Raw genomic sequence first — 18,718 nt, 5'->3', positions numbered from 1 at the left:
AGAATGGCCATTATCACGGCTTCTATTTGCTATGGTTCTGGAGGTCCTACTCAGTTGAGTAAGACAGGAAGAATAAATCAAAGTATAAGGGTTAGAAAGGAAAAAAACTCTCCCTTTTCATAGATGATGTGATTACAAACGAACTGAAGAGAATCTATCTATAGACACCTTTTTATAACTTTTATGAGAGTTCAGTAAGGATGCTGATACAAATGAATATGCAGAAATCATCTACCTTTAATTATTCAGCTACAAATGATTATAAAATGTACTTTTAAAATAGCATTTATTGTGGCAACAAAAAATGAATCTAACAAAAATATGCAAGAATTTTATGGAGATAACCAGAAAATTTTATTAAACAATGTTAAATAAATGGAGACAGATCTCATGTTCATGAATGAGGACCCAGCATAATAAAGATAGCTAATTCTCACAAAATAACCTATAAATTTAGTATAATTCCAATAAATATCCTAGACTTTCTCTCCTGATACTGATGGACTAGATAATTTGAATGTATCCTCTCACTGGATTTGAAAAGTTTCTTAAAAAAGTGAACAAACTATTCTCTGAAAACTTTAAAAAATCATCAAAGTGCTAACCAGATATAGAATTACCAGGCTAAGATCTGAGAGAACACAGAAATGCAGAGATGTGAGCCTAGCACTGAAGACCTTTTTTTTGCTCTGGGGGGTGTTTGCCTATCTGAAAGATGTGACAATTCTGGAAGATCCAGGAGGCTAGGGGGGAAAAAAGTCAGAATCCGGGACCGTCCAAGAGTAGAGACTCTCTGATCCTGCACCTCCTGCACCTTTTGGCTGGGACCACTAAGTAAAGATAACCCAGAAGTAAAGTTGTCCTCACATGGACACAGATCCCTGTCAAGACCTTTGGTGGCCCAATATAAGATATTACAAGGTTTGTATGTGTATTAAGGTAACCCTGGATCACTAGTGCCTCCAGTACCTGGTAAAAAATGAACAGAAAGCTCTTTGGAGGAAGATAACATTTCAGGCCTCAAATTATTTCTAAAAATATTTTAAAAATAAAGGATGCAACATACAAAGATAAAACCAGACATATGAGGAGGCAAGACACCACAAGTGAGAATGAGTAGAAAGAAAAGACAGTGGATACAGACCTACAGGGTCTCCAATAAGTTGGTTATGATCAAGAAAGGACACATAGGGGACTTTTAAGGTGCTTGTGATGTGTACCTGACTTGGGTGCTGATTACATGAGTGTTCAATCTATGCTAATCTGTTCACTTATATTTTATGTACTTTTCTGCATGTGTGCTATATTTGACAATACATAAAGCTTACAAAATTGAAAATATTCTAGCATTGCATTAACAAGGACGGATCAATGAATTTCACTATGTTCATACAATAAAACATCATTAAACTGTTTAGTTGAAAGAATGAGAACTATATGTATCAACAGGGACTCACTTCAAAAATATAATGGAGGGCTTCCCTGGTGGCGCAGTAGTTGAGGGTCCGCCTGCCGATGCAGGGGACATGGGTTCACGCCCCGGTCCGGGAAGATCCCACATGCCATGGAGCGGCGGGGCCCGTGAGCCATGGCCGCTGAGCCTGCGTGTCTGGATCCTGTGCTCTGCAACGGGAGAGGCCACAACAGTGAGAGGCCCACGTACCACACACACACACACAATATATATATATATATATATATATATATATATATATATATATATATATAATGGAGTAAAAAATTATAAGTTGCAGAAAGATTTGCATTGTATGATAACATTATAGAAAGTTAAAAACAAGCAAAAATAATAGTAAGCCTTATAATGGAGGTATACATATGTAGTAAAAGTGTAGTACATGAAATAATAAACACCAGATTCAAAATAGTGGCTATTTCAAGGAAGGGAGAAAGAAAAGAGAGCACTGTATAGGTAGCTTCAACTATTTCTGTGATGTTTGATTTTTGATAAAAAGTATTAAATAAAGCAAAATGCTATGATTTAACAAAGATGGGTAATAGGTAGATGATGCATTCCATCTCTCTAATTTTCTGTATGCTTGAAATAGTCCACTTAAAAAGTAAGTTCCTTTTGAGAGGATATGAGACCCTTTCAACAGTGTTACATGTTTTTCTGTAAATCATTTTCTATTGAAAAACATCCTTTTAGATTTGTTTAGTTTCTGCAGTTCTTGGAACCTCTCCACTGTGAATAAGAACCAAATCTCGTGGTTTCAGTCTTTAAGAGGTAGCCTGTCTTTTTCTTATCCGTTAAATTATGTGTTCTCAGTGCTTCACTAAACTCATTACAAACACAAAAATGCTCTTTTTCTTTTTTCTTGGGTTTATTTCTTAAGGACAGTTCATTATGCATTTTAAAATACTGTTTCTTATTTCTGACCTGTGAATCTTTTGGAAGCTCTTTTGACATAGATCTATTCTAATTGAAGTTTTAGAAATCGCTTACCTTCTTCTCTCTTGTTTCGTTTAGGAGAGGGATAAATTCTATTTGTCTCGTAGTGTTGTTCTAGAACTCCTGCAGGCCCTGAAGCTCAAATCTCCTTTACCGGATACAAACCTCCTTCTGCTTGTCCAGGTAGGCTTATGCCTCATTTCACTTTTCATGAAATTCACTTATGTTTGGAAAATTTAAGGAAGGTGTGGGACATGTGCATAAATTCAATGTCTGTCCAGAGATAAGAAATAATATATCTTACGTGAGCCATGATCTGTCTATCACTATGCACTTGGCACTTCCACTGGCCAAAAAAGACCGGAAAAGGAGTATTTATTTTGTTCCTACTGTGGAACTAGTTCTGTGAGAGACAAAAAAGAAGAATGAAACGATAATGTGTCCGCGAGAAGTTTATGGTCCAGTAGGTTGGAGGGGCAGCCCATTATTGGCTACCAGAGCTGAGGCAGGACTAACGAAGCCAAAAGTGAGCGACCCGGAGGCTGAGGTCTGATCGCAGAGTCGCACGAGTATGGATGGGTCGCCAAATCTCTGTGAAGCAGAAGTGAAAGTGAGGGTGGGCCCAGCCAGATATGGTCAAAAGGGAGGACGGACTGAGTCCAACCAGGGTGGGATGTGGGTGTGAAAGAACCAGCACCACAGGAGCCCTAAGGCAGGGGGCAGGGCTTGAACACATACCAGACAGGCTCTAGAGAACTTGCAAAGATTAATGCTTTTGGTTGTAGGGCTGCTTACGAGAGGCTTTGGCTCTCCATCCCTGGCATCCTAAGCTCAGCATCTTAGGCAAGCGTGCCGGTTTTGATCACACAAGATAGGCTGCAATTAGTGCCATGAGTGAGAAAGAGATGTAGGTAAAGTCCTAGGGGGGAGTTAAGAGCAGGAGGCATCTTACCTCATATGGTGTGAAATCAGGGAAGACTTCATGAAGGAAGTGGCGTTTGAACTGGGTCACAAAGGACTGGTGGGTGCAGGCCAAACTCTGCCTGGGGTTGGAGTTCAGCACCAGAGGCTGACCATCTTCGAGCAATAAAGGGAGGCTTCAGCAGAAAGATGGAATAAATTTAGAAATAACGACATGAGGATGGGTTTAGAAAAAGGCTGGCCATGCCAGGGGTGTCAGCAAGGGATCAGGTAAACTGGGATCCTGCCTCTTATCCCAAAGGTTGAGCCTGGTTTTAAAGACTTGGTCATGAGCTGCAGCTGGGATCAGGGTATCATTCAGACTGCCTTTGTGCAAAGTACCCAGGAAGTGTGTCACAGCTGTTTCAGTTCTCCCCTGCTGAGCGTTATGGCCAGTCCCAGAGTCTGGTCCTACAAGGCTGAGCTTAAATAAATGAAGGAAAATGGAGCTTGATATCAAGGAACTAGACAGGTTTCCCTGAATCTTAGGTACCTTGGGTGCCATTTGGAGAGATGAGGGAGAAGGGGAAATTAATGGAGCACCTATTAAGTGCCAGGCAGCATGCTGGGGTTTTATGTATCCCCCTCACTCCTTCAGCCGGGAGAGGCATTAGTCCTGTACCGCAGGTGAGGAGACCGCGGCTCGGGATGGGGGGGTCAGTGACTTGCCCACGATCACACAGCTGGCATAAGTAGCGTAAGCACCTGACCACAGGGTCTAATCAGTATAGAGCACAGCCTAGTCAGGGCCCGCACATCACTTGCCCGGATTACCGTTAATAGCTCTTAGCGTTTTGCACCGTTCATTTCTCCCCACGTCAATCCAGTCTTATAGCCTATGGCTGCCTAGAGGAATTTTGCTAAAACTCTGCTCTTTATCATATCACTCTGTGCATCGAAAACCTCCAGTGACCTTGTGGTACCCGAATTGTCAAGGTCTTCCATCGTCTGGCCATATTTGACTATTCAGCATTATTTCCCACTACAAATATTTACTGACCACCTATCTTCGGCTAGGTTCTGGGGATATAGAGATATAAAGGCATAGGCCCTACCCCTATAACGTGCTAACCAGTATACTGAAAATCTGTACGGTATATAAACTACTGTACAGGAGGGAGCGGCCAGCTCAGCCTGGGAAATGGAGGAAGACTCATTAACCGTTATGAGCCCTGACGTGGCCCAGGTGCTGGGGAAGCAGAGATGAATGTCATGGCCCCTTCCTCCCAGGAGTTTCCTGTCTGATGGGAGTAGCTGACATCGAAACAAAAATTCCCAACGCAGTGTGATGGGTACGGTAGCAGAGGTGTGTACTGAGGAGGGAAGTAGTGTAGAAAAGGGATCGTATGTTTTTGAAGGGTGTGCAGAAGTTTGGGGGTTTACCTGGGAGGAGAGAAGGAATACCCTTGTCATTAACCATTTAATATCCACTAACTGGTCCGCTTCTTCCCCCGCCTTATACTAGTAATCCTTGGGAACAGAACCGAGTTTTTCTCAAAGGCTTGAGATTTAATAAAAAGTTGGTATACTTTCAGTGAAGAATGGTCTTAAGTCATGTTTAAAGAGCTTTCCCAGGCACAGTGATGCTTTCTGAGAGGAGTGACTGCTGGAAAATGGTGGCAGTGGATGTTGGGCATGATATAGTCAGAGTGAACTGGCTCCTATTGTACCAAGATGCTGGACAGCCCAAGAGGGAGACAGAAGCAAAGCATAGCCGGGAAATATCTGTGTTCCTAAGAAGAGACAGATTGAATCTCTTCCAGTGCGTTGCCATTGGCCAGTCCTACCTCTTCACACATCAGCAGCATCACCACTTTTGAGTACAAGTGACTTTGATGCAACTGACCATAGAGGTTAATAAGATCAACACTGGTTTGGAAGAGAGGGCAGGTGACCTAGGCTTAGTGAAGTAGCCCACAAGGGAGGTAAGGCCAGCAGGTTGACAGTGTCTGGAAGTCACTTGCTTCTGATAGCGTTTAGATTGGGGACATGCCACCTCAAAGCAACCTCAGTTTCCAGGCCCTGAAGGTGCTTTCCTGCGGGCATCAGAGGCTGGTCCCTTGATTGCCCTCAATCCTGGCAGAGCCGGTCTGTGTGGCTGATCTTCTTGGGTTCTAGCACCCCGCTTTGTGACTGCAACTGGGGGCGGGTTTTTCTCTGAAGTACATTAGCTGGCTGTAATAAGCACTTGTCACAAGACAGTGAAAGAACACCGACAGTTTAAATTGCTCAGTGCTTCGGGAGACCCTGAAAACAGTGGTTATTACATCCCAGCTAGGTGAATAAATAACAAACACAAATTAGCTTTAGGAAGAAGGAAGACAAAAAAGTAAATTCTTCTGTGTATTTTGGGTTCTCTCATGCCATTTCAAATGTATAACATTTTCATCTTTAAAAACAGATATGTATTTGTCATTGAGTCATTAAGTTAAATTTAAAAATCAGATTGTAAAATTATTTAGATCAAAGAGATATCTGGGGGGGACACTTGGAGATCATGCCCACGAGGAACAACCTAGTGAATAATATTTCGACCTTCTCCAACAAAAAATATTAAACACCATGCCATTTTGAAGTAACATATCCTTGTTCTGTAAACTCAGAATAAACCAGTAATGAAAAAATTACTGAGAGAAATAAAAGTGAGGCGTACCTTAAAAAAAACAAAAGTAGTTCCCTTTTCCCCGCTGTGCTTCCTGGCTAAGTTGTGGAGAAAAGTCTGCCACGGGGCCACTCATGGGATGAGGGAGAAGCATCTTTTGTCTCACTACAGAAAGCGGTGCATCTTTCTGCAGGGTTTCCCCGTTCCTTTTTCTCTTGCCCTTGACAAATGTTCAAGCGGGTAGCAGAAGTGGTAGCCTGTTCTCTGGTAGTTTCTCTTAAACCAGAGAATCTAGCATGGAGTCAGAGAGAAGCTTTCCCCTTCACTGGTGGGCAGTGTCAGTTCCTGGTACCTGGGAGACCAGATTCACAATATGAACAGACAATGTGTCTGGGGCAGATAGCGACTTCCTTCTTGGATATCATGACCGTCATCTCAGGACACTGGAGGCGGCTCTGTTTAACTGAAAACGCAACTTGGAAAAAGAAAAGAAAGTAACAACTGGAAGGAAAAAGTCCCCTGGTGGGAAGGGTGAGAGGGAGGGATAGATTGGGAGTTTGGGACTGACATGTACACACTGCTGTATTTAAAATGGATAACCAACAAGGACCTACTGTATAGCACAGGGAACTCTGCTCAATATTATGTAACAACCTAAATGGGAAAAGCATTTGAAAAAGAATAGCTACATGTATATGTATAACTGAATCACTTTGCTGTACACCTGAAACTAACACAACATTGTTAATCCACTACACTCCACTATAACATTTTTAAAAAGATAAATTTCTTAAAGCTTAGAAGTAAAAAAACCAAAAGTCCCCTGGTGATCCATCATGAGTGACAGTAGCCCCATTGGCGAGAAGAGAGTCAGTTGCTCAGACCTTGGATTTACCATTGGTTCTTTCACCCCACAGGGAACCACTAGGATATTCCCTCTACTATTGTACTTCTCTAATTAATAACTTAGTAGATAGATGAGTTCACAGATATGAGGCTGTTCATAATTCTTTTCATGGGTAAACCATACTTTTGTTGTTTACCAAATACTCTGGCAGTAAGAGTGTTCCTTTAAAGGACAATGGAACACTTGCCCAAGGGATGCAGGGTCATTCAGGTTCTAAACATTTCAAGGCAGTGACAGGTACCAATCTGGTTTTCAATTTCTAGAACTTCTTCCTGGAGGCCTGGCACTGTGGAGTATCTCCCAGTCTGCTGTATTATGGTTGTTCAGCCATCACTCCTGTTATTTGTTTTAACTTACATATACAATCAGGTGGCCTTAAATGTTCAAGTGGATTTTTTAAAAAAGGAAAAAGAGGCATGGAGACAGGAAAGAATTTTCCAAATAGAAAAAATATATGTATTCTTCAGAATCTACTATTGTTGACCATCAGGGTGTAGTTCCCCTTTTATACTTTGGACAGTTGCCCTATCTTGTTTTAATTTAGATCTGTTGACATTTTTGCTTTCACTTATAACATTTTCTCTTCTGCTGTCATGCTGTAGATATTTTATGTGTAATAAGCTATTGTTCTCAGGATGGATTAGAGTTTTCATAATGGAGTGATAACTCATTGAAAGCTACCATAAAATCTATATAGGCTCAAATCCAAAAGAATTTCCTCAGCTCCTATTATGTGTCAAGAGTAGACATTCTGCTAATTTGCATGTAACACTCCCACTGTGTGGGATACACCTGCATATTCAAGCTGTGAGAAATCATGTGGGTGAAAGGTTTTCTTTTAAAGATAGTTTAGTTGTGGGCTGGAGGACAAAGAAATGGCAGAGTTACGGCTGTTGTTTTTAATTCCCAGATACTATTGATGTGGGGTAATTAATATTTGTTGCGTTAGTAATAATCTGATCACTCTCTGGGATGAGAGGTGGTGATCCTATTTTATTATCATTTTGATAGTGATTTTAGTAATGACACATAATGGGTATTGCGTTTCTTTTGTATTCATGCGGGAGTGCCTATTTCAGTGGCATATTTCTATCTAAAAGTACTGAATTCTTCCTTCTGTAGCCATCATTCTTTTTCCCTCTGATTTTGTTATATCTTTATATTTTGAACAACTCTATAAAATAATAATGGAGTTTTTCAGTTGGCAGCTATATAAAATGAAGACAGAAAGGTTTGTTAAGGTTTTAGTCATACATATTACGTAAAATTACACAGGAGGAAAAGACATTGATAAAAAGTAGTAGATGATTTTAGAGGCTTATGTACTTTTATGCCTTTTAGTACATCAGACTCTCTGAGACTCCTCCATAACTTTTAGAGTGATTTTTAAAAAAATTAATTCTGACTTCTGAAGTTATCTATTAGCTCTCGCAGATCGGACGTTTGAATTTGGCCTCAAATCTTAACACTACATGGCTGACAACCTGCTTACGTCATGCTACGCCATAAGGTGAAGCTCTAACCTGAGTTTGGTGAGGGAGAAAGGCTGAGGGAGATACAGACACTTGAAATTTTGCTTCTTCACACATTTTCTCTTGCCCTTAAGTGCACAGCCAGGCTTGCAAGCATACTTTAGGGGTCAGGGTTTGCACCATCCTTACAGAGGATACTGCAGAGGACTCCTACCCACTTCACCCACAGTTAGATGCATCTCTCTCTTTTCTTTTTGCCTCTCTTAGCTGTGCAGTCTCTTGGTTCTGCTGTAAAGAAATTAATTAAAACGTTGGAGTCCTGACGGGGCTTTTGGAACTTATTATAAGTCGTTTGTCTTAGATGGCAGACTCTGATAACTTTTGAAAATACGTTTTTTGGGAAAACATGCAGTATCTGCCAGGAGGTTGGGAGTGTTCCTTCTTTTCACTATGTACCTCTATCAAATATTTTATTAGTTTTTTTTTTTTGGCCGCCCTGCGCGGCTTGCGGGATCCTAGTTCCCCCACCAAGGATCAAACCCGTGCCCCCTTCAGTGGAGTCGTAACCACTGGACCACCAGAGAAGTCCCTCAAATATTTTCCTTTTTTACTTAGAGGTTTGCCAAGGTTGTAGGCTTCATTATTATTATTTATCCTCATTTATTTACTTTTTCTTATTAGAAATAAGTCCAAGTTAGGAGAGCAGACATAAAGCATTCTTGAATAAAATAATAGAAAATTTTAGGTGTTCCCTAGATGTTACTAGCTGGTCTTCAGAGTTAATAGCCAAATAGATTCTTCAGCTTTCTCTAACTGTCTGCGAGGCAAATGGAGAGGATAGAATGTGAGCCTGGAGATTTGTGTCCACTCCTGCCATGCGGCTTTCAGGGACAGCTCTGCTTGCTGTCGTCTCAGCTTCAGCTCAGTTACCTGTCCCGAAATACCTTTCAGGGAGGACCGCCTCTCCCACACTTGAAAACCAGCTCATGGCCCCAGATGAGAAGTCTACAGGCCCCTGACCCTCAGAAAGTCTTTTGACGTTAGAGCTTCACCTTATTGGCCAATGCTGCCTGTTAATAACGCCTAGATTCCGATCTCTGGCTAACCTGACAACATGCTGGGTTTTGTTCCTCGTCCTCCTTGAGACTTTTTCTGCTACCCCGATCCGTACTGCTTCTCCTCAGTTTGACGGGGACCATGCCTGCCTGGCTGACCTACCTAAATTTACCATGCTCTTGCAGTATGAGAGTGAAATGAATCAGAAGGAAGAGCTGTCAGGGTCAAAGCTTCTTTCAGAACCTCTGAGCTCTGGATGGCAGCAGCTTTGGATCCTCAAGTCACTGGGGCCAGAGGCCAGGAACGAGAAACTAACCAGGAGCTAGCTGCTCATAGCAAACTCTGCAGACTTCATGTTTGACTTTCCCCCTAAAACCATTAATAAACAGTTGGGCATTGCATTAAGTGGGAAACACCTGTAAAAATCTGTAATGAAGCAAATCAGGTTGTAAGCTGACAAATCCATCCTCACCATGATCTCGAGTCATACCTGATCAATCGTCTCATTTCACAATCTCTTGCCGAGCCCCTCCGAGATGTCAGGCATGGAGCTAGTGCCAGGCGTGAGCTGCATCAAATCTGTGGTCTCGAAGATCTTGTAGCCAGTTGAGAAATAGACTTGTGGATCATTGCAACCTGATGTGATGACTGTTACAATGGAAATGTGTGGAAAGTCCTGTGGGGATACAGAGAGGGAGGCGGGGCGGGGGGGGGGGTCATTATCAGCACAGAGGATAGGCGTGAATGAAGTGGGAGGAGAAAGACCAGATACTGAGGGGCCTCGGAGGGGAAGAAACAGGTACAGTCCTCACTCTGAAGTTGACTGTTTTTCTGTTTTCAGTCTAAATGTATGGTATAATGACAGAAGTCCGGAAAATCTGTGAAAATTCAGGAACTGTCAAAAAGTGCTGAAGAGTAAATAGCATGACTTCAGAATAAATCTGACAACGCTGACACCTTTCCTTTCTTCCTTGATTGAATGTGGCACTTCAGTGCCACTGAACTACTGTCTGGTTAAAGTGAGAATCTGTGTGTTAATCCCAGTACTACGATTCTGAATTTCTGGTAGGAATGAACTCTCATGACTAGCAAGTCCCATATATCTAGGGCAGCTTGTCACCAAAGTAAACGCTAATGAACTTAAGCCAAGTTAATGAAATTACAAATTCCTTATTACTGTCCAAATGCTCTTAAAAATAATTATCCTTTCAATTTCTTATTAGTTTATTTGTGCAGATGCTGGAACCAAACTAGCTGAGTCAACGATCCTGAGCAAGCAGATGATCGCCTCTGTACCTGGAGTAAGTCCTGACCGAGTTAACTATCCACATTTTCTATTACTCATTTCCCCATTTAGCCAAGAGGTACTTTTGGCCTGTGTCCTGGTTCGCTTTTGATAGAACAAACACTGTAAAATTGAAATCATTAGTATCTTGTTTGAAAGAGCACTGGTGAAAATTTAAATCAATCTCTGCCCCTGGAAACTTTTAATTCCAGGAAACATGAATGAAATTGAAGCAGCCAATTAAGGAGAGGGAAGAAATTACCAGGCATACAGCATAGATTTGATTAAAGTTCAATTTTTCCAGAATCAGTTTTCTTACACTGGCTTCTGTTAACCAATTTGATTTAACTACTGCCAGAAAGAAATAAGCATTTAATACCTTGTTTTCCTTTATAATATTTCCTCTGAAAATTGAAAAAAAACTTCTGTTATCATCAACTAGTGAACTATTTGGTGAAATATGTCGAGATTCTTATAGATAGGATTGAATGTGAGAAACCACAATAACTTATTGATAGCAAGGTTATTGCAACAAACTGAGAAAACTTAGAGATATAAATTATTAATGGGAAAAATTTATTTAAATTTTCAGTAGAGAAAAAATTTAGTTTATTTGTTTACGTATTTATGTATTTATTTTTGGCTGTGTTGGGTCTTCATTGCTGCACGTGGGCTTTCTCTAGTTGCGGCGAGCGGGGGTACTCTTCGTTGCGGTGCACGGGCTTCTCATTGCGGTGGCTTCTCTTGTCGTGGAGAACGGGCCCTAGGCGCGCGGGCTTCAGTAGTTGTGGCACGTAGGTTCAGTAGTTGTGGCTCGCGGGCTCCAGAGCGCAGGCTCAGTAGTTGTGGCACGTGGGCTCAGTAGTTGTGGTGTACGGGCTTAGTTGCTCCGCGGCATGTGGGATCCTCCCGGATCAGGGCTCAAACCCGTGTCCCCTGCATTAGCAGGAGGATTCTTAACCACTGCACCACCAGGGAAGTCTGAGAAAAATTTTAATAAGGAAAAAAGATCACTTATAATCCTTCTGCCCTAAAATAAGAACCCTATTGTTTTAGAAATTTTTTACATGTTTTAATCTATTCAGTATCCTAATTTGCTTATTCCCATATTGTTGGAAATCTATATGTTTTCTAGTTTCTTTGCTTGTATAGCATAGCATAGTATATAGCATATACACAAAGATCCTCTTCATGTTTATTTTGAATGATATCCTTGGGATAAATTCCTTAGTCAGTGGGCAGGGACATCTTCACAATACGTATTCCCATGTCGCTTTCCAAGAAGGTTTTATTCATTTACATTTATAAGCATACCAGTTTTATCCACAGCACACTAAACATTACTTCATTTTGTTTTTTGATGTGGAGAAATATTATGAGAGAGGAAGAATAACAGTCATTCAACCCAGAGATAATTTTACTGCTAACATACTAATGTATTTTCTTTCTCTATGTATATTTTTAAATATAGTCAAACCGTAATATAGATGCAGCTTTGGCTTCAAATGTCATAAGCATTTTCCCCAAAGCGACGTTACCTCATGTGACTGCCCATATAATAGTGGTTAACAATATGGGTTTTGATTCACACCTGAGTTTGAGGCCTGACATTTACTAGCTGTGTGATCGGGAAGGTTATTTAACCCATGATGCTTTGATTTGTATTATCTGTACAATGGGATATAATAGGGCCTAAGGTCTAGGTTGAGGATTGAATGAGATAATGCATGTAAAGCACATTAGCATGGTGTTAAATATATAGTAAGTGCTGAGTAAACATTAACTATTAAAAGTAATATTAATGGAGGTAGGGGGACAGGACAGGTGATGTTTAAGGGTACAGACTTACTATGAGCAGTAAAAAAGTCCTAGAGATATAATGCACAGGTCAGTGAATATAGACAACAAAATTGTATTATAATAATCAAACTTGCTAAGAGACTAAAACTTAATTATTCCTACCACAAAGAAAGGATAATTACATAATGTGATATAGGTACTAATTATCGTTACGATGGCAGTTATATTACAATATATAAATGCATCAAATTAACATGTTATACACCTTAAATTTACATCATTATATGTCAAACATATTTCAATAAAAAAATAAAATACAACTAAAAGTAAAAAAAATACTATTAACAAACACTACTTATTGTTGGATAGTTTCATTATTTTCAGTATTCTGCAATTGTAACTAATGTGTGATAAACATCTTTGTGCTTAAATCTTTGTTCATATTTTAGACTATTTCTTTATAATAGATTTCTAGGAGTAGATTAATAGATTCTGGGTTTTTTTAAAAGGTTCTTGACAATAGTTGGGGTAATACAAGATGCTATGAGATAAAATTCCAGTTCTTAGCAACTTAGCTCCAAAAAAGTTTATTGTTTGCTCAAGTGAAGTTTGAACAGCTGTCCAGATTAACAAAGGGAGGAGGACTTCCACATGAGCACTTGGGGATCAGTTTTCTTCTGTCATGTGCAGTCCTCTGCAATCAGCTGGTGGTTGGGGAAAGAGAAGGGAATATGGTACATGGAACGTTTTCATGGGCCAGGTCTAAAAGTGGTGCACATTTCTCTTACTCACGTTCCATTGGCTAGAACTCAGTCACTCCGCCACACCCGACTGCAAAGGAGGATGGGAAATGTGGTCTAGTGCATCCTAGGGAAGAAGAAAAATGGTTCTGTGAGTAGCTAGCCAGTCTCTGCCCAGCACTCACTGGTTTCCTTATTTAATTCTCTAAAACTCAATATTTGCTACCTATGCGATAGCTAAAAAATAATATCCCTAATATGTAAAGGTTTATTGAAATCAACAAAAGACAAATATTCCAAAACAACAAAATAGCAACAGTTATAGCTCTACATATAGAACCCTTTCCAATGACCAATAAGCCATTCAAAATAAGCCTTTTACCCTCACTAGCAATCAGTGAACTGTAAATTAATATAAATTAATTTAATATAAATTAAAATATAAAAATCTAAAATCAGTTAGCAAATCAGCAGGTTTTTCTTAACAAAGAAACTTACTGATGATGAAGTGAAACAAGCATTCTTGTTTTTTTTTTTTTTTTTTGCGGTACGCGGGCCTCTCACTGTTATGGCCACTCCCGTTGCGGAGCAACAGGCTCCGGACGCGCAGGCTCAGCGGCCATGGCTCGTGGGCCCAGCAGCTCCGCAGCATGTGGGATCCTCCCGGACCGGGGCACGAACCCGCGTCCCCTGCATCAGCAGGCGGACTCTCAACCACTGCGCCACCAGGGAAGCCCGAAACAAAAATTCTTAAAAGCTACTGGTGATAGTCAGTTTTGCTGAAAAAGAGTTGACAGTCTACTTCTAGGAATATGTTTGAGAAAGTAATTAAATATAGAATTATCTACAAGCACATAAAGAATTATCTACAAGTATATTTATTAAAGTAGCATTTAAAATAGCAAAAATATGGAAACAAAATTAATGTGCAACATTAGGGTATTATTTAAATAAAATAAAGTACATCTATAAGATAGACTATTATGTGGACCAAATCAAATTTTCAAAGAATATTTAATTAATTGGAAAATGCTTATGATGAATCTAATTAAAAAGCAGGTTAGAAAAAATTATCTCATATTAACAAATTGAAGGAGAAAAACCATATGATCATCTCAATAGATGCAGAGAAAGCTTTCGACAAAATTCAACACCCATTTATGATAAAAACCCTCCAGAAAGTAGGCATAGAGGGAACTTTCCTCAACATAATAAAGGCCATATATGACAAGCCCACAGCAAACATCATCCTCAATGGTGAAAAACTGAAAGCATTTCCACTAAGATCAGGAACAAGACAAGCTTGCCCACTCTCACCACTCTTATTCAACATAGTTTTGGAAGTTTTAGCCACAGCAATCAGAGAAGAAAAGGAAATAAAAGGAATCCAAATCGGAAAAGAAGAAGTAAAGCTGTCACTGTTTGCAGATGACATGATACTATACATAGAGAATCCTAAAGATGCTACCAGAAAACTACTAGAGCTAATCAATGAATTTGGTAAAGTAGCAGGATACAAAATTAATGCACAGAAATCTCTGGCATTCCTATATACTAATGATGAAAAATCTGAAAGTGAAATCAAGAAAACACTCCCATTTACCATTGCAACAAAAAGAATAAAATATCTAGGAATAAACCTACCTAAGGAGACGAAAGACCTGTATGCAGAAAATTATAAGACACTGATGAAAGAAATTAAAGATGATACAAATAGATGGAGAGATATACCATGTTCTTGGATGGGAAAAATCAACATTGTGAAAATGACTCTACTACCCAAAGCAATCTACAGATTCAATGCAATCCCTATCAAACTACCACTGGCATTTTTCACAGAACTAGAACAAAAAATTTCGCAATTTGTATGGAAACACAAAAGACCCCGAATAGCCAAAGCAATCTTGAGAACGAAAAAAGGAGCTGGAGGAATCAGGCTCCCTGACTTCAGACTATATTACAAAGCAACAGTAATCAAGACAGTATGGTACTGGCACAAAAACAGAAAGATAGATCAGTGGAACAGGATAGAAAGCCCAGAGATAAACCCACGCACATATGGACACCTTATCTTTGATAAAGGAGGCAGGAATGTACAGTGGAGAAAGGACAGCCTCTTCAATAAATGGTGCTGGGAAAACTGGACAGGTACATGTAAAAGTATGAGATTAGATCACTCCCTAACACCATACACAAAAATAAGCTCAAAATGGATTAAAGACCTAAATGTAAGGCCAGAAACTATCAAACTCTTAGAAGAAAACGTAGGAAGAACACTCTATGACATAAATCACAGCAAGATCCTTTCTGACCCACCTCCTAGAGTAATGGAAATAAAAACAAAAATAAACAAATGGGACCTAATGAAACTTCAAAGCTTTTGCACAGCAAAGGAAACCATAACCAAGACCAAAAGCCAACCCTCAGAATGGGAGAAAACATTTGCAAATGAAGCAACTGACAAAGGATTAATCTCCAAAATTTACAAGCAGCTCATGCAGCTCAATAACAAAAAAACAAACAACCCCATCCAAAAATGGGCAGAAGACCTAAATAGACATTTCTCCAAAGAAGATATACAGAATGCCAACAAACACATGAAAGAATGCTCAACATCATTAATCATTAGAGAAATGCAAATCAAAACTACAATGAGATATCATCTCACACCAGTCAGAATGGCCATCATCAAAAAATCTAGAAACAATAAATGCTGGAGAGGGTGTGGAGAAAAGGGGACACTCTTGCACTGCTGGTGGGAATGTGAATTGGTTCAGCCACTATGGAGAACAGTATGGAGGTTCCTTAAAAAACTACAAATAGAATTACCATATGACCCAGCAATCCCACTACTGGGCATATACCCTGAGAAAACCAAAATTCAAAAAGAGTCATGTACCAAAATGTTCATTGCAGCTCTGTTTACAATAGCCCGGAGATGGAAACAACCTAAGCGCCCATCATCGGATGAATGGATAAAGAAGATGTGGCACATATACACAATGGAATATTACTCAGCCTTAAAAAGAAATGAAATTGAGCTATTTGTAATGAGATGGATAGACCTAGAGTCTGTCATACAGAGTGAAGTAAGTCAGAAAGAAAAAGACAAATACCGTATGCTAACACATATATATGGAATTTAAGGAAAAAAAATGTCATGAAGAACCTAGGGGTAAGACAGGAATAAAGACGCAGACCTACTGGAGAACGGACTTGAGGATATGGGGAGGGGGAAGGGTGAGTTTTGACAGGGCGAGAGAGAGTCATGGACATATACACACTAACAAACGTAGTAAGGTAGATAGCTGGGGGGAAGCAGCCGCAAGGCACAGGGATATTAGCTCGGTGCTTTGTGACAGCCTGGAAGGGTGGGATGGGGAGAGTGGGAGGGAGGGAGACGCAAGAGGGAAGATATATGGGAACATATGTATATGTATAGCTGATTCACTTTGCTATAGAGCAGAAACTAACACACCATTGTAAAGCAATTGTACCCCAATAAAGATGTTTAAAAAAAAAATCTCAATCTTATAAAAAATTATATATGTGTGTATGTTATATGCATTAAAAATATTTGGAAATATTAACAGTGGCTGTCTCAGAGGTGGAGAGCAGGAATTAGGATTATGGTGATTTTTCTTTTTCTTTTATTAATTTGTATTTTCCAAGGTTTCTACATCGAACACGTGTTATCTTTATAATGTAAGAAATGTAACTTTAAAATCAGAAACAAGTTTTGAGAAAGAATTGGATGTGGTTCACTTCAATTCATGTTTTTGAGATTAGAGTATGTTTTCAACTCCTTTATCATCAGTTTTCCCACTGAAATAAACATAAGTCTTTTGAAACAAGTTGAGCTAGACTCTTTATGTTTTTTGGTTTTTTAAAATAACACACTAAGGTTATACTTATATTTTGCAAAGTAAAAGAAAAAAGGGGGGCAATTGGAAATTATATGCTTTGTTTTATAAGTGTAGATGGCTCACTGAAGTCATCCTGACTAGAAAGTGTATTTTAAGCCTTTTATTAGATCTAGTTACTGTCTCTAGAGCAAAAGTAACTGGTAATAGTAAATTGTTTCCTCTCATTTTTTGAAATTCAAGAGTAAAAGACAAATATTGAATAATGCTCCAAGTAATTATTTTCTGTGACATTTGCCTAGTTGAAATGGTATAAAATATTGCCTATGAAAGAAACAAATCCCTTTCAAGAAATTCAGGAGCAGAGTATATGCTCTTATTTGCATGACATGTGAAAGGTCAGAGAAAATGGAATAAACTACGGGGGGGAAATCCTTTCTTGCACTAAGGGACTAATATTCCCAAAGCAGGAGCACAATAACCTTTTATAATTCCTTCACTTGATTTAAATTAAAAGAAGAAAACCTTAAAACATATGAAATGCTTGGAAAACACTCTTGACAGAACTGCCAATGACCTTATTTTACTGTTTGTTATCCTGTCAGAGGAACCGACAGGCGTAACATTCTAGAAGAGATAGAAGGTGATATCGTTCAGTGCTGTGCAGATTTACATGAATATGGGAAAATGAGAGCCACTGGGTGAGCTAGTTAAGTATATAATGTTCCAGATTTTCCTAAAGAAAGCTAAGAAAGGCCTTAGCATAGTATTCAGATGGCTTCAAAGAGGGCCTGCTTTTGATCCACACTGTATCCAGTCTTATGTATGAGTTCTCTCATACAGCTTTGATGTAGCAGCCTGTCTGTCCATTTTCCTTTTCTTTGTTTATAATCCTAAATTCACTGCATTGCCCTGAGAGAGCAGGTTTATTCCATTTAATAACCTGAAACACAAGTATGGTTTTTTTTCCTTTAAAACTTCTCAAACACGCTGCTAGTACGTGGGGAAGATGACCATTTTGTTTCTTTAATTATCCCTAGCAAGAATTCAACAATGATAAATGTATCTATTTAATAGTGTACCTACTATGTATAAGAAGTTGTAAGTGCTTGAATATAAGAATTTTTGACTCTTTCAACAAACATGCTATTTGTTTATGTCCTTTTTTTTTTTTTGCTGAAGAAAGACATCTAAGATTACGGTGGTAGAATTTGGTGGTACATATTTTTTGTGTGTCTAAGACTCCCTGGAGTGATAAAGTGTTACTGTTGTTTTGAGGTGATTCATGTCATGAAGACCGATACTGATGACTTTTACGTAAGCTAAATCTTTATATACCAACCCGTTTAAAAACAAGCAAACAAAATCAGTTCAATGACCCAGTGGGGGAAAAAAGCCTGTAAACCCTGTCTTCCCTAGACCATCCCATTTCTTTGCTCTCCACCACAAACCTTTTTATTAATTTTTGTCCAAAGTTGGGGCAGACGATCACAGGCTATGGCTGAGAGCAACGAAGCGAGTCAGAAATCCAGAAAATGAAACAACTCATTAGTAAGCAGCGTGAAACCAGAGCGAGACAATCACTTCCGTCAGGGCAAAAGTGCAGGCCGTGACTCAGAGCGC

General features: G+C 39.4%; 1 protein-coding gene across 3 annotated transcripts in view; it reads left to right on the top strand.

The window, feature by feature from the left end:
- UNC79 (unc-79 homolog, NALCN channel complex subunit) overlaps positions 1–18,718 on the top strand; it is a 216,357-nt gene that overhangs the window by 179,102 nt on the left and 18,537 nt on the right. For all 3 annotated transcript variants that reach the window (XM_065871451.1, XM_065871450.1, XM_065871452.1), the window contains 2 exons: positions 2,489–2,593; positions 10,631–10,708. In XM_065871451.1, the coding sequence (XP_065727523.1) occupies positions 2,489–2,593; positions 10,631–10,708 (183 nt within the window). The remainder of the gene's footprint in view (positions 1–2,488; positions 2,594–10,630; positions 10,709–18,718) is intronic.

This window comes from Phocoena phocoena, chromosome 2 (genome assembly GCF_963924675.1).
Source record: "Phocoena phocoena chromosome 2, mPhoPho1.1, whole genome shotgun sequence".
Lineage (NCBI taxonomy): Eukaryota > Metazoa > Chordata > Mammalia > Artiodactyla > Phocoenidae > Phocoena > Phocoena phocoena.
The sequence above is the reverse complement of the archived record's forward strand: the minus strand, read 5'-3'. Positions and strand labels throughout refer to the sequence as shown.